The following is a 16,316-nucleotide window of genomic DNA, read 5'->3' as shown; positions in this document are numbered from 1 at the left end:
TGTGGAGGATGAAACTACAAATCTTATACAAATACATTTCAAGCCTGTGCTCAAATGACAAATTACAGAGGGTTTTGAAAAGATTTTTATTTGATGATTAAAAAAAAGAGCTTGCATTCTAAAAGCAGTTTTTTCTGTCTGTATCACCTGCAGGTATCCCCCGGACACCTCACCCATCAGAGCTCTCTCCATACTACCCCCTGTCTCCTGGTGCTGTCGGTTCCATCGCTCACCCTCTGGGTTGGCTCATGTCACAGTAAGTCCCATATCCTGTCAGCTGATGTGTTATGTTCCCTAAAAGTGTGATAACTTATTTTTTTCCTTTTCAGTAACTATATTGACTTGTCATGATGTTACTTAAAAAGATTAATAGTGAATAGGTTGGTCAGACTTTTTTAAATCAGTTTTTTCACTTGATATGACATCACTCCACAGTTAATGTTGATGATACTGATGTTGTCTGCATAAAAAAATATAGGAAAGCCCAGCAAATTTTTAATAAAGTTAAGTCAAGCATGAAGAAAAACATACAAAAGACACATTTTGGTAAAGTTTTTAAAGAAAAATATCTGAGTTTTATCCTTCATAGTGTAAGTGCAGGTGAATCATATCAGCACAATAGTAAATGAAAACATCCAAGTTCACCAGGAGGAATTTATGAACATTTATGGGTTTTTCTACGGGTCTCATAATCAATTGCAACGGTGGTGTTCCACAAGTGGGGGATTTGAGTTGATGAGTGAAGGATTAGTGCTGGTGGGTTTGCAGTCAGCTGTGTTTGATCCACCTCTCGCTGCAGCTTTCACTCACTCTGTCCCCCTCTCTGTCTCTCAGGCAGGGCCAGTCCATGTACTCCATCCCTCCGGGGGGATTCCGTCACCCCTACCCAGCGCTAGCGATGAATGCCTCCATGTCCAGGTGAGCAGATCATGTTCCGCAACACCCCCTACACCCTCTACAAACATGCTGTAATGACGTCCATCCCCTGCCCCCTTTGCAAGCCTTTTTAGACAGGGGTAAATAAATGGCTGGTGTGCACCTAAAGTTCCCATTGCTAAGCTGTGAAGGTAACATTTTATTGAAATCTCACAAATCTTGTTTTGAATGGTGTCTGCAGAATTGAAAAAGTTACTTTAAAAAAACAAAAAAACAACTGTCGGATCACGGACAGCCGGCGGCGTCAGGACTACAAAGGGATGTGAGGTCTAAGTCTATCACAGACAAGTTCAGCTTCCTAAATAGAGCGGACGCGTTATTGGCATTCAGTACCCCTCTGCTGTCTTTTCTCTCAGAGCTAAACTTCTGTGGTCAGACCAGTGCTCTGAGCCATAACACACACACACACACACACACACACACACGTAGCGGAGAGATGAAAGGCCTGAGAATCGATCAGGACAAATCAAAGCTCATCTGAACCTACACGTCCCATCAGACTAAACTCTCTGACCCTCTGTCAAAATTGGAAAGATTTGTAGCGGGCCTTCCGGTGTTGGTTTGAGATGAAATATTCAGAGAGGTGTGTCTGTGATCGATAGCATGTGCAGCTCCATCCTGAGGTGAACCCACCGCAATCAGATCCTCACATACCTCACACACATTTCAAGACTATCTACTGCGTCGGATTCAGTGCATTCCAAACATTGCACCAATCCCCACACACACACACACACACACACACACACACACACACACACACACACACACACACACACACACACACACACACACACACACACACACACACACACACACACACACACACACACACACACACACATAAACAAAAACACACACCAGTCAATCATGACATGAACCTTAATTGGAGCATTTTTTTAAATGTGTATCTTGACTGCTTGCCGTCACTTGCAGCAGCTGCAGCCGAGTGATTCACTGGAGACTTAGCAGGATGTTTACAGACACAGTCAGTATAGGTTTATTACCAGGGGAACGATATGGCACCTCCTTGTTTATACAGTATAAATTATTAAATACATCACAGAAAATAGGAAGCAAAATATCAACTCCTGATTAAGACGGTTTACTTTATAGAGGCAGTGATAGTGAACATTGACTGAGTGAAAACAAGCCTTTTACCATCTTCCTGTGTGAGCACTGTTACCTTCAGTGCAGTTTATTGTTGTTCTTGATGGATAGAAACAGATAAAGAGCTTCAGCACAAGTTCAGTGTGGGTTGATCCACACTTTTCACCTCATGAAAGTGCATGGCCACACTGTGCATTGTCTGGTGTAACATGTTGAGAGGCTTAAATAGAGGAATTTCAACACTATAGAACTGTAACTATAGTATGATAGAGCGGTTGGGAGCTTTGTCCATTACAATGCTCCATTGTATTAACAATTGGAAAGTGGGAGAGCCACTTTGTAAAAGGTGATCTGTGTGGACGGCTGTCAGAAAGCTCTCTATGGTCTGGAACGTGGTAAGGAAAGTGGTTTCAGGTGTCATGGCCATGCTGTCACCATGGTAACGACACACTTCACTTTCTCCAGCCATCGCAGAATAAAGGGGCTTTTGAAAAAGTCTTTATTTGAACAAAAAGCAAGCATGTAACTCTTTGTGCATATGAATTTAGTCTAGACAGACGCAGTAGGCGCAGTGGATTTTTTTTTTCCACAGGGTAAGGCAGGGCAGAAACATGCCAAGTTAGTCGGGCCTGCTCAGAAACGTGCCGTCAAACCCGACCGTTAACATGTCGCCTCCCTTCGTCTTCTCAGCTTGGTGTCCAGCCGTTTCTCCCCTCACATGGTGACTCCGCCCCCGCACGGCCTCCACCAGACGGGCATCCCCCACCCTGCCATCGTCTCCCCGGCCATCAAGCAAGAGCCAGGCGGTGACCACATCGGCTCCTCGATGCATGGGTAAGGACAATTTGTTTCGTCATCCAAAACTGCTTTTGTCTTTACCCGTGTTGGCCATCTTGTACCAGAGCCTCTCGTTCCCCTTCACGGTTTATTAACTGCATCTTTTAATGTTTCGGATAAGCAGGAAATCCCCTGTTCCCCCCAAGAAAGAAGAGGACAAGAAGCCTCATATCAAGAAGCCCCTGAATGCTTTCATGCTGTATATGAAGGAGATGAGAGCCAAAGTGGTGGCAGAGTGCACTCTGAAAGAGAGCGCTGCCATCAACCAGATCCTTGGAAGACGGGTAAGTGGCACGGACAGAGGCGTGCATGTGAGTTCATAATGCTGTGTGTGTGTGTGTGTGTGTGTGTGTGTGTGTGTGTGTCAGTTCTTTGAAATATTTTGTCTCCTTCCACAGTGGCATTCCCTGTCGAGAGAGGAGCAAGCCAAATATTACGAGCTGGCCAGAAAGGAGAGGCAACTCCACTCCCAGCTCTATCCAGGATGGTCAGCACGGGATAACTATGTGAGTGACACACGTCCAACATCAGCTCTTAAATGAATATGTAGAGAAATAAATGTTTGTTATTTTTCACTTGTTTCAGTCAAATATAATATGCATAATTATAGAAACCACACTTTTTTCCCTCGCTGAGGTGGTTTAGTTTCACTATGAAAAATAACGTTGTTTTATCTGCGCAGGGAAAGAGGAAAAAGAGGAAGAGAGACAATAAACCAGACTCAAAACCAGAAGGTAAGAGGCCCTAACTTCCTGTAAGTCACTATTTGTGTTTTTTTCTCTTAACATACTTGTGTGTGAAAGAACAACAGTGAGAGGTTTATTTTTCTTGTGAAGCTTGAGTGCAACCTGGGACACTGCATGTTTATCCTGTTATTTTTATCCACCTCTTTTCTGCACGGAGTCTTTTCTTCACTAACACTTACTAACTTCTTTCCCTGCTTCTGTGCTTTGACAAGCAGCTTATGAGGTTCAGTGCTAATAGTGGCAGGTATGTCGGCTGTTGTGCAACTTAATGACAACTGCAATTCCTTCAGAATAACATTCAAATGTGGGCTGAAGTACACATTTGTAGTGTGTCATGTTCATAAGTCGTACACCATCTAAATATGTTGAACATCCCGTTTCACTGTCCCGATTGTGACGTGTTGTCAAGTCTATTTGAACATGTCAGAACTTTCAGCGCCATTATCGTCACTGTCACTCCTTCACTGCTGTCGTCGGCAGTGTTCAGGGACTTGAACCAGATTCACAGCCAGCAGCAGATCCATAATTCAGCCTCTTCGCTTCTCCTTTGTTTTCCTCCCAGACTTCTCCATAAGAAGCAAGAAGCAGTGTGTGCAGTACCTGCCCTCGGAGAAGATGTGTGACAGCCCGGCGTCATCCCACGGCAGCATGTTGGACTCACCAGCCACTCCCTCTGCGTCCTTGGCCTCCCCCGCCGCGCCTGCCGCCACTCACTCCGAGCAGGCGCAGCCGCTCTCGCTCACCACCAAACCAGAGGGACGCATGCACCACCACCACTTCTCCCTAGCCGGCAAGGCCTCTGGATCCACATCCTCTTCTTCCTCCTCCTCTTCTTCCTGCTCATCCCAACCCGCCATTTCCATCCCAATGGGTGGTTCAGGTAGCCGTTCGACTACACCCATCCTTTCTCGGCCAATCCCCTTCACCTCCCTGCACCACTCCATGCTCTCCCCACCTTCCCCTTTCCATCAGGCAGCCCTTCACTCCCATCATGCCCTGTTCCAGTCGCAGCCCCTCTCCTTGGTAACCAAACCAACTGAATAAATCCGCAAAGGCAATTTCTCTCCCATTTATTGTGCTGTATATTGCTTTTCTTTAAAATAGATATTAGAACAACTTTTTTTCTAAATGATGAAAAGGAAGAATTGTTATTGGTCAATATTTGACTGCCTCCTTTTCTACATCTCTCAATGAAACAAAGTGTATTTTTTGTAAAGTTTACTGCAGAACTGGTTTCTTTTTTTTTGATGCATTTATCCAATGAACCTCTTGTATAAAAGAACCAATGTACATAAAGTTTCTTTATAAAAACAAAAAGGAACAAAAACATGTTTTCTTTTTAGCCAAAACCTGATTAATGTTAGTATTAAGTTTAAGTCATAGTACTGGCCAATAATTGCAGCCCCCCCCCCCCCCCCCCCCCCCCCCCCTTTTCAATTCACGAGCGTGTGCCCCTTCTTTGACATGTTAAATAAACATTTGAAATTGTTTCGTAAAAAAAGAAATGCCTCGCTGTGTCTTTTCACGTGCATTCAAAATGTGTTCTTGTCATTTAATAAGGTAATGTGGTCTGGGTTAATATTCTCATAATAGTGACCATGGTGCATACGACGTTGATCACTGTCTTTGTGTAGGTGTTGGGAATAAAGATTTAATGAGCAGCGTTATGTTATAACAGCCACAATGAAAACGAATGTAAGTCCATAACACACCTGTCATTTTTTAGTGTTGTGTGATGTGTTAGTTCTGAACAGGGAACGTCTTCAATCCTCACTGACGGTGGTTAAATGTTTAATAAAGCAGAATTAGGCCAACCACACTGGAAAATGAGTCCCTGAACCAGGCTAACAAAAAAACATCCAAGCCCAAATATAAATACAAATAAAAAAATAATAGACGACTGCTCCTACTCGGAATACAGTGTCCTGCAAAAACAATGACAAAACAGCAGGTCAGCTCCGTCCCAGCGCTGGGATCCCCTGCCCGGGCTCCCCGTTCCTTTTTGCACTTTTCACTGCATCTTTATTCACCGTTTGGCATGCTGCTTAGGCTTTAATTAACTCAGAGGTAATGGGATGGAGCCCCTGGGACCTCATTAGGCATTTCAATTAGCGAAAAAATACACAAGGTAGGTTACAGTTTTTGGTGGCCTTGGAGATGAGGAGTAGTGCCAGGGATGGACCAATTATGTCAGAGTGGGAGATGGGCGGTGGATCTTGGGTACTGGCCTGGTTGAGCCCACTGGCACATGGTATACATTGCACCATTAAAAAGATGCCTTTCCAGATAGTAGACAGCACCAGCAGATATAATGCACCGACGCTTTAATTGATTTTCAGCAATCAGATGCTACATAAATGATCTTGACATTGCAGATCCATAGAGTCAAAGCCATGTATCAATGCTGATTTTATTCATAATCCGTGCACTAATAATTGTCTGTCAAGGACTCAGATGGTAGAGCCATGAAACAAATGTACTCCTAGTTTTAGACAGCGCTCCATAAAAAAAGACAGGTGGACTGAGGATGTGTTTCCATCCCTGGCAACAAACTGTCAAGTCCCCCCCGGCTCTGTTTTAAGCCATCGTTAGCCGTAATAAGTCTTTGCTTGTTTGCTGCTCTATCTTACATCATTCCGAGCAGAAATCACACAGTGCCACGGCTGCCTGTACTCGCAGCCACTTCACCAGTCTGTCAGGGAAATTACAGGTAATGAGTTGTCAAAACAGCCGGCAAATCTGTCTCCTCAAGGCCAAACATCTCGTGCAATGTTCAAGACAGTAGCCTTATTATCAAACTCAAAGTGTCCAAGTGAATGATTTCAAATGTGCTGGTGATTTGCAGGTATTTTTCTGGTAAACATATCTCCTTACTTCTGCCTGTTTTTCTTTATTTTTAAACATTTATTTATTTATTGAAGGGAATCTGTTAAAACATGATTATTACAATTTGAAAATCTTCGTAAAAAACGGGTTGCATATCAATTTGAGTCTTGAATATGTAAAAATATTATGCACTATGTCTTAAATACACTTAGGTATGTATTAATTATGTCAATGGTCATAACCCACTTTGAAAATGTGTTTTTTAAGAGAAATCTTTTGGCAGCATGCATGGTTTGTAATGTCTTCCTGTGTTGTATTTCTTTCTGGACGATAACAGATAGTAGCATGCTGTCATTAAACTACAAGACCAACAGGGAACTGATAACTGACAGCTGACATTTAGATTAATTCCAGTACAAACAGGATTTCTGCAGGCTCTTAAAAGGTCTTTAGAAGTCTCAAATTAAATTATCTGAATTCTAGGCCTTAAAAAGTCTTGAATATGTAAAAGACAATACGCTCTAGGTCTTAAATACACCTGGGTAGGTTTTAATTATGTCAACGTTTGTTGAGCACTACTTCCGTTACACTGTAAAAAAAATATTTTGTTTTGGCAGCATGTTTGTAATGTCCTTGTGTGTTATATTTCTTTCTCAATGATACAGATATTAGCATATAGTAGCTGTAATAAACCTACAAACAAGACCAACAGGGAACTGATAACTCACAATTGAAATTAAGGGGATTTGAGTACTGTGGGCTCTTAACAGGTCTAAAAAAGTCTCAAATTAATCATCTGAATTTTAGGCCATGAAAAGTCTTGAATACATTTAGGCATGTCTTAATTTTGTAAATATTCATTCGTTCATTTAAGGCTACTTCCATCGCAGTTTAAAGTTTTAACATTATTAGTTTGTACTGTTGAACTGTTTCTCATTGATGCACAGATTAGCACGCTGTAATAAAACTACAAACAAGACCAACATGGACCTGATAACTGATGTCTACAGATACTTCAGAAAATCCACTGGACTCGGCTGTGAGAAAGAGTCCGGACACCTACTGTCTCTGCCAGTTTCCGGGCTTATTCTCTACGAGGCTACTTCAAATTAAACAAAATAACATTTTATTTGTACAGCCCATATTCACAAATTGCATTTTGCTTCAACTTTATTTCAATTTCGGAGTACTGCAAGTAATTCTGGGATGCTAATATTCCTTCATATTGTGCTTGACATAGATCCTAAATTTCATTCATTGTGATCTTAAAAAGTAAAAAATTGTAATTGTTGAAACCTGCAGAAACCCTTTACATAGCAGATAAACAAATAGGATTTTTTATACACGTTCATATTTTTGAAATTGAATATAAGATGTGTTTTCTGTAAGCCCCCACGATCCACTCAGAATGTAACATGCCGCTGTTTATCTCTGATAATAACAGATCTGGTTCACATCCACTCAACATCTGCCATGTAAGCACGAGGTCAGATTTAATACATGTTAATTTTTGCTCATTAAATTCTTCCAATCTCTTGCCAAGGTTCTTTTTTTGGGGGCCTTCTTTTGATCTTGAATTTATTCCAGGTTAACCATGTTATAGTTCACGTAATATTGCACCCAGAACTGTCATTTCACAAAAAAAGAAGAAAGACAATTGCATCAGCATCATTAGGTCTAAATCCACACAATAACACATCTTGACACTATTGTGACCGTCGACTCCCTGACCTTATATTCCCGTTAATAACAGGATGCTGTGTTTGCTTCACGTGTGGTTTCCCAAAGTGTTATTAATTGATTGTTTCTGTAACATTCACAGAGCTTAGGAAGACTCAGCTGGTGCCTTTGTGGCGCCAGGTATGGCTGGCTGTGAGCTTAAGAACCTCCTTAATGTTTTATTCATACCCATTTGACCTTAAAGATGGAAATGCAAATGTGTGTCAAGAATGAGAGGGATCATTGGACTTTTCAAATGTCAAAGAGGCTGCAACAATTAAGACATATTCATTACATGGACCCACAGGTCCCCCACACCCAGCTGAGATGTAAAACACCTACAATTAACATTTGGATCATTATCTCACCTCTCCAAAGCTGCAGCACAGGCTCAACTGTGATTCCTACAATGTTGTAATAGCAACTGGTGCTCAGCTACAAAGTTTATTGAATTTGAAGTTAATCATTTTTACTTTATTGGTTATTTTTGCACAACAAATATGTGATATTTTAAAGTCCCACAACCACATGTAGATAAAGTAATCTCTCAGGGGTTTTTTTTTTTCAAAATTTACACTGCATATCAATACTGCCATCTGCTGATAAGGTCAAACACTGACACACCCATCTCTTCTGGAGTAAATACCCCTGTCCTGTCAGCATCTAACCAGAGGGTGGCAGCACCAACACAAATGTTAATGTGCGGTTCTTTAAGAGAAAATAAATATATTTTATTATAACAGATTCAAATAATGGCCATACATCATTTCCCTTTTTACCTCTACAAGTCCATATCAGCTGTGTACAGTGGGGGTGTAAACAATAGGAGGATGTCAGCCTCACATTCAGAAGCAACTACAGTATATCTGAATCTAAATATTTATTCTCCCTTTGTTTCAACATGTGCCATTCAAATTAATATAAATAATGTGGTGATGATGTCGTCCAGCTGGATTCACACACATAAATAAGTCGAGTGGGTCGAATGTGCAAACATGCATTGTTTCACTATGTGCGGGCTTTGTGCAGCGTATGTGTGCAGCAAGAGGGACTTTACATCGTCTCTGTTAGAAGAATTAAACACCATCACGTGGCGACAGCTGCAAGATGTGTGGCTTGTTCCGGGAGAAGCTGAAGTGTAAAAGGATTTCTTGTCGCCAAACTGGTGGATCTGGATTTTCAAGGTTAGGAGGCGGTGGGTGGGAGAGAAGTAGATTGTGAAAGTCAATGTTGGCATTTGAAACCTGAAACTGTGACTTGTTTTGTTGGTTTCGGTTTTGCAGTTCTTTTAATAGTAAATTTGAACTTTGAATGAAATCAGTTTAAAGAGAGAGGGGATAGAATGGTGATCATCCCTCTGTGTTGTGTTAGGCAGCATGGGAACATTTGATATTGAAGTTTGATGGAAAGAAGAAAAATAAGCTTAATTTATTGGCAAACTAGAACTACTTAGTAGAGAGAGTGCATATCTCCATCAATCTTCTCTTAATTACACCCACTAATAAATATCACTCTCCTAAATAAGCCTATTTTTTCATCAATATGAATAATTCTCTGAGGAACCAACGAACATGTTAAAAAATGTCCTATCTCACAATAATAAAGAAAGTGGGGGGAAAAAGCAGATTCGCAGCAGAATTTATTGGTTTCTTCCCTGACTCGTACCAAATCCTTCCGAAGTTTCCTGATGATCCACCCGGTAGTTTTTGCATGATTCTGTTGCTGATGGTAATAAACAAATATAACAAATATAAATGTAAATTCACAAACAAAACAAAAATCTTTGAAGGAAAAGGAGTGATAGCCTACATATCAACAATTTCTTCCACACAAGAGAAAAACTAAAACATGTACTAACTATAATCGCTTTTAACGTTTGTAGGTTACATTTATTTTTCGCTATATTAATTATTTTTTTCATTTCTTAAATTATTTTTTAACTTTTTTATTTCATGTTAGGTATGCTCCTTTATATATATATTCTGTCGGTATTTTATTGCCAGTGATTTTTCTGTGTGTTTGTGTCTCCATGTCGTGCCGTGTAAAACGTGTGGTCCTTGTTATGGCTCCGCTCCGCCTGGTGGCAGCAGAGCCTCACGTGCGTGTTTTGAGCAGCAGAAGAAGAGCGGGCTGGCTTGTACCCGGAAGCAGGAACAGGATTTGAGTTGTCAAATCCTTCAACCTGTCGAGCCGGATTTGTCAACGCGGATTGTGTCGTGTGGAGCTCGAAGCAGAGACACACTGAGACACACTGGACGGTGTGTGTTTTCTCTGGTGACACGATGAAGACGCTTTTCCTGCTCCTCACGATATCTGTGTGTTTCTGCTCGGTCTCAGGTGAGTGGAGTTTGTTTTCGTTTGCTTTTCTTCCTCTTTCAGACTCACTGTCAGAGAAATGTTGGTTTAATCACCCACGTTAGCTAATGAAGCTAATGTCGGACAGCAGCATCCTAACACTACGCAGACTGTGTCAGGTTAAACTAACCACAGAGGCCACTTTCATCATCAATGAATAGTTGAGTTAACGCAAAATCAATTAATTTGACAGTTTCCCTGAATGGAAACACCAGGAGGTCCCCCTTACTCTCTGTTTAAACCGCATCCGCTTGTATTTCCTGTTACAAAACTACAAATGCAGCAGTAAATAGAACGATCCACACAGTAAAAAATGCAAAACATGTCTAAACAAATCCAAATAAATGATCCTATTAAAATCATTTTTAGTTTCAGGGCTAGGGAATCAAACTGCCAACCACAATCTTACTTCTATTGTTCAACATACAGTCTTCATAAAACCTCCAAGTTCCTATTAATTGCACCTCAGCTTAACTATATGCCAGGACTCTTATTGTGAAATCTACCCGGCCTTACTTTTTAATTGGAGTGATTTATTTGTGATAATTAGGCTGAACCTAATCGTAGGTGGGGATATGTGCAGCAGGCAGTGTGGGGACAACGTATGTTTAAATAATGAATCCTCTAAAACTAGAATTTGACCCTCACCAAGATGTGGTGAATAATGCATGTACGCACCTCAGTTGACAATGTGCTTTTCCTGCCAAATTTTCACAGGACACTTCTGTGATTTGCCTGGTTACTATCCAACGTTTGATCAGTGGTGTATGAACCTTGGGTAATCGATTTAGTGTGTTACATGGGTAGACCCACACTGTCGTATTCAGGGTACATGTACACCAGTGGTCACCAGCCTTTTCGAGCCCAAGATCACTTTTTAATTCCAAACTTAAGTAAGTGCCATTTAAGTGCTACTAAATTGTTAGTTTAAACTTTTATTCAAGGTATACTCGGAAGAGGTGTGTTTTTAGTTTGCGGCGGAAGATGTGTAGACTTTCTGCTGTCCTGATGTCATTGGGGAGCTCATTCAACCATTTAGGAGCCAGGACAGCAAACGTCGTGATTTTGTTGATATCTTCCAAAAATGCACTTAGGAGGGTCATACTTATTATTTTTTGCAATTTCTGTTAAAGACTGAATGTACAAGAAATAAATATACACAAAGAAGGGCAGTTGTGCAACTTTTTCTATTCAATTCACAATATTCAAATTAATATCAATTCATATTTACAATGCAAAATATGTAGCTTCTCAGTTCCACAACATGTTCTGCAGAGGAGCTGCTACTGCAGCACAATGTTTTTACATATAGACTTTGATTTGAATATGGCCACAAATATGATTATTGCCCTGTATGAAAGAAGTCCCTTGTACTCAAATAAATACCAGTACTACACAGTATCAAGCCGTGCATCTTCCGCTCCTGCAAATATTTCACAATAATAACCCCTTTTTAAACAGGGGAATGGATTCTATCAACAGAAACGCTGGAGTGCTTTTATTTTGAAAAGGCGATCGACGGGTTGGGACCACTGATGTACACTCTTGTGCAATCCAATACAGTACACTGCCATACATTTATTACATTTTCAAAGCTCAGTTTTATCAAAATGTCTGCTGTCCCGCTCTGCCCTCATCGTGCATGCGATTGTCACAAAGCAGCCGAGAATGCAATGCGCACTGTTCACATCCAGTGTCATTTTCAAACGTCTCTAATCTCCTCTCCTCTAATCACCGGTCTTTTTTTAATTAATTATCATAAATGGCCAAATAATGATAATGAATATACAATATTTTTTAATAATGTAATTTGCACTCGTTTATCCTGTATACAAACTACATAAATTGGTGACAAATTAAAGGAACAACACACAATTGTCTTAATAAAGTGTTGGAACACAACATGCTGCCAGAACAGCATCAGTGCTTCTTGATGTTATACCTTCAAGTCTGTGGAACAGTGCTGGAGGGATGAATGATAGTGGTGTCCAAGGGGATGGTTCAAAAATCTCCACAGGTCTGTGTAAAAAATCTTGTGATCACAAAGGCCGACGCATATAATTCAAATCATTTTCATACTCTTCATGCCATTTAGTGACTCCTCGTTCCTATGGAACCTGTCTGGAGTTGTCATATTTCCACGCTTTTTTGCAGCGTGCAGAGGCTGACTCCTTTGCACTGATGTCATGGCCATCATAAGCTTATTACCGCATATAATCCAGTCAGATAATCTAATAATCCAAAATAATTTGATAAAATGGGGGAAGCTAACAAGAACAAGATAACTGAGGACATTAATAACAAGATGGGACAAATATTCAAAAGGTTACAGTTGGAAATTAGGTATAGTAGTGAAAGGCAAGCAAACAGAAAATGGCAGCCTGCATTGCTTTTATTATAAGATGACTTTATTGTCAGTTGTTTTAGTTTTGTTCTGTGTTCTAATGTCAATGTTAAAATCTTCTTTGATTTACTTACAGGGGCTCAAGCACAACAAGATGTGGATCCACCTTCAAACCAAATGAAACAAAGCCATCCTGGTCAGGCAAAGAGCACTGACAAGTCAGTCAAGACGGAGAAACCTGAAGAGACGTCTGCAAACAAAACTCAGCCCCAGACCGAAATACAAAATGAGGAAACCAAGGAAGAACTACAAAGTCAGGATAGCAAAGACCCAGTGAAAACGATTCCGCCTGTTTTGACAACTGTTCCACAAAATAATGATGACAAAAAGAAACAGCAAAGCATCAACGAGATGGTAGAGCCAAAATCGGATGTCAAGAAGACAAAAACTGAGGAAGAAGCAACTGAGAAAAAAACCGAGGAAAAAGCAACTGAGAAAAAAACCGAGAAAGAAGCACCTCAGAAAAAAACCCAGGAAGAAGTAACTGAGAAAAAAACCCAGGAAGAAGCACCTCAGAAAAAAACCCAGGAAGAAGTAACTGAGAAAAAACCCCAGGAAGAAGCAACTGAGAAAAAAAAAGAGGAAGAAGCAACTGTGAAAAAAACCGAGGAAGAAGCAACTCAGAAAAAAACCGAGGAAGAAGCAACTGAGAAAAAAACAGAGGAAGAAGCAACTGAGAAAAAAACCGAGGAAGAAGCAACTGAGAAAAAAACAGAAGAAGGGACCAAGAAGGAAAGTCCAGACGGAGAAGAAGATGGAAATAATGGAAAAACAAAAGATAGACTTCAGTTAAACTTACCTGGAATGAGGGAGGAGACGGAGAGCAGTCATTTCTTTGCCTACCTTGTCTCTACAGCTGCACTGGTGGCAGTGCTTTACATCGCTTACCACAACAAGCGCAAGGTACTTTGTCCCTACATCTTTGGTTCCCACTCAGACCACTTTGAAGTTACTAATACTAATTTGGGTCAACCATTGTGGTCTGTGTATTGTTTTTTCAACATCGGTAGATGTAAAAGAATGAAACTCAAAAATGTGAGCACTAGCTCTGTCACAGATCTTTGTTCTATTTTCACTCAGGTATCCACCATATGTAATGGAAATCATTGTAACTCATGGTAGTGTCTAATGCAGAAAAAAAAATGTCAACGAAATATTTAGCACATCTGGTCAGCTTTAGGCTAAGTAAAGATCACTTGGTGCTAATGGTAGCTTCATATTGATTTTACTCTTATGAGAGTACAAAATTAGCACCAAATTTTTTTGCAAGAATGAATATGCAAATTTACTAACATGTCCAACTATCTCTGTCAGCCGCTAATACTCTGTTTTTTTTTTCTTTTTATAATTGCTAAATAGCGTGTGAAGCATATTGCTGTAATTTTTTTTAATGGATATTTTCCCCTTTTGTTTAAAAAAAAAATCATTGTCCATACAATCTTCCTTTGACAAATATCTTATAAATATATTTACATATATCTCGTGCAGACGAGAACACAAACAGACATACTGGCCCAATAGGTGGCGATAAAGTCTTTATCAACGATCCATCAAATACCAGAGAAAGAAAAACATTGTGGTCCAAGTAAAATAAGTCAAGGCATATACTTGTGATCCTGGTAATGTGGTACCGTAATGATTTATTTAACTGCAAACTTGTAATTAGACCCCAGCAGTGTCAACCAAACAGACGGAAAAAACGGTATATAGCCGCCGCTATATATTGTCGTTTCTGATTCATGCTCATTACACTAAGGAACATTGGGCATACAGGAAGTACGCTGTGATGTCATCGTTTGCTAAACGCTCCATTTTACATGACACACAGATACACAGAAACTTTTCAAAATCTGCACATTGGAAGGCATTTGTAAAAATCGCAACGATAGTCTCAAATGCAGATATATATATATATATTTTTTTTTTTCACATTTTCTTTGAAGACTAGGCTAGCAAATTGAAAAAGACAATATTGAAGCAAATTTTTTTCTTTCTCTGTTTTTTAGATTATCGCCTTTCTTCTGGAGGGAAAGAGATCCAGATCCACGCGTCGACATAATTCAACAGAATACCACAAGCTGGAACAGGAGGTAAGTTGATGATATACCCTACCCACACTTTTCACTCTACCTTTCTAATCTACTGTCATCAACTAAGTTGTGATTTATGAATTTTCTGCATTGTCTTTCAGCTGTGACCTGAAGTCATTCTTATGAAGCTATTACCTGGAGCAGCTGTTTGCACTATGGGTTTTGTGAGAAGTGGGCGAGCGGACATCGGCGTTACATATTTTCTCGGGTGTTCTCCACGTTGATTTCACCTTGTGTTAATTGCTCTATTTTGTATGGGTTTTTTTTAGATGCTTATTGCATGACTATGCAGATTACATTGTTGCCTTATTGAGGGAATTAGTGAAATGCAGTGAAGGTTTAAAAAAAGAAAAAGCATGTTTTTGCACTTGCGTCGCTATTCCACTTTTGAGGCAATCATATAATTTGACCCGACTCAGGTTATTTCTGTAGCAGATAAAAAATGAGCTGTTTGGAATCCAGCCTTCTTTGTATAGTACATTAGTGATTGCACTGTGTACGTAAATAAGCCATTTCAATCTTTGTAAAGTATCAGGTGTGTAAACTTTCTGTGCAAATGTTTTCGATGTCTCTTAGATAAAATGTATTGAGGTTCACTTTAGATGTACAGAAGTACCACAATGGGATTTCGGCTCACAGCCCGATGGTGTTGGCCAGATGAATGTAAAAGCAACCTTTATTTTCAGATGCTTGCACAGTTTTCTTCCACTTCAGCTTCTTAAAGGCTGATTTGCAAACATGCCGACAGATAAAGATAGAAAAAAAAATGTATCTTTAAAAAAATGCTCATTTGCTTTTTTGCTGAAGGTGGGATGAAAAGATCAACACCTCTCTCATAGCTTCCTGGTAAATATAGCTCTAATACAGCTAAGCTTAGCATAAAGACTGAATTTCTGTGAGAGAAGGTAACAAAATCTACCCTCCAGTTCACTTGGTATTTTTGTTTTGTTTACTCCAAACAAAAACTTATGTGTCAAGTGTTGCAGTTTTACAAGGTTCTTTGTGTCAAGACCAATTGAGAAGTAGGGGGATTTATGCTAAGGTAAGCTAGCCCTCTGCTAGTTTGAGCTTCATCTTTAGTGAACAGGCATGAGTGGTATCAATGTTCTCGTCTCAATCTTCAGAGGAAAATGGTCAAGCAAAATTTCCAAAAATGTTGAGCCGGTGGATTTAAATGCAGGGAAGGAACTTAAGTTTTAACTGCTGTCAGGGTGGTGGGTTTTAATCAAAACGGTGAATTGGAAGAGGAAACTGGCAAACAGCTGCATTGTTTTGACCGTTGTGCACTTTGGA

At 40.1% G+C, this 16,316-nt stretch overlaps 2 protein-coding genes across 3 annotated transcripts in view; both read left to right on the top strand.

The window, feature by feature from the left end:
- The window catches only part of tcf7l1b (transcription factor 7 like 1b), a 34,377-nt gene extending 29,243 nt beyond the window's left edge, over positions 1-5,134 (top strand). The window contains exons 6-12 of one of the 2 annotated variants that reach the window (XM_034595372.1): positions 154-256; positions 835-918; positions 2,737-2,880; positions 3,008-3,167; positions 3,282-3,389; positions 3,566-3,617; positions 4,192-5,134. In XM_034595372.1, coding sequence (XP_034451263.1) covers positions 154-256; positions 835-918; positions 2,737-2,880; positions 3,008-3,167; positions 3,282-3,389; positions 3,566-3,617; positions 4,192-4,673 — 1,133 coding nt within the window. In that variant the 3' untranslated portion in view covers positions 4,674-5,134. Of the gene's footprint in view, positions 1-153; positions 257-834; positions 919-2,736; positions 2,881-3,004; positions 3,168-3,281; positions 3,390-3,565; positions 3,618-4,191 lie in introns of both variants that reach the window. The other variant, XM_034595371.1, reaches the window with a different exon arrangement.
- A 5,162-nt stretch (positions 5,135-10,296) lies between these two features.
- tgoln2 (trans-golgi network protein 2) lies at positions 10,297-15,806 on the top strand. The gene is made up of 4 exons (XM_034595374.1): positions 10,297-10,511; positions 13,010-13,836; positions 14,940-15,023; positions 15,125-15,806. The coding sequence occupies exons 1-4, from the start codon at positions 10,457-10,459 to the stop codon at positions 15,128-15,130; spliced, it is 972 nt and encodes a 323-aa protein (XP_034451265.1). The 5' UTR covers positions 10,297-10,456; the 3' UTR covers positions 15,131-15,806.
- The last annotated feature ends 510 nt before the right edge of the window (positions 15,807-16,316 follow it).

Source organism: Hippoglossus hippoglossus, chromosome 9, assembly GCF_009819705.1.
Source record: "Hippoglossus hippoglossus isolate fHipHip1 chromosome 9, fHipHip1.pri, whole genome shotgun sequence".
Lineage (NCBI taxonomy): Eukaryota > Metazoa > Chordata > Actinopteri > Pleuronectiformes > Pleuronectidae > Hippoglossus > Hippoglossus hippoglossus.
This window is presented reverse-complemented; position numbering and strand designations above follow the sequence as displayed.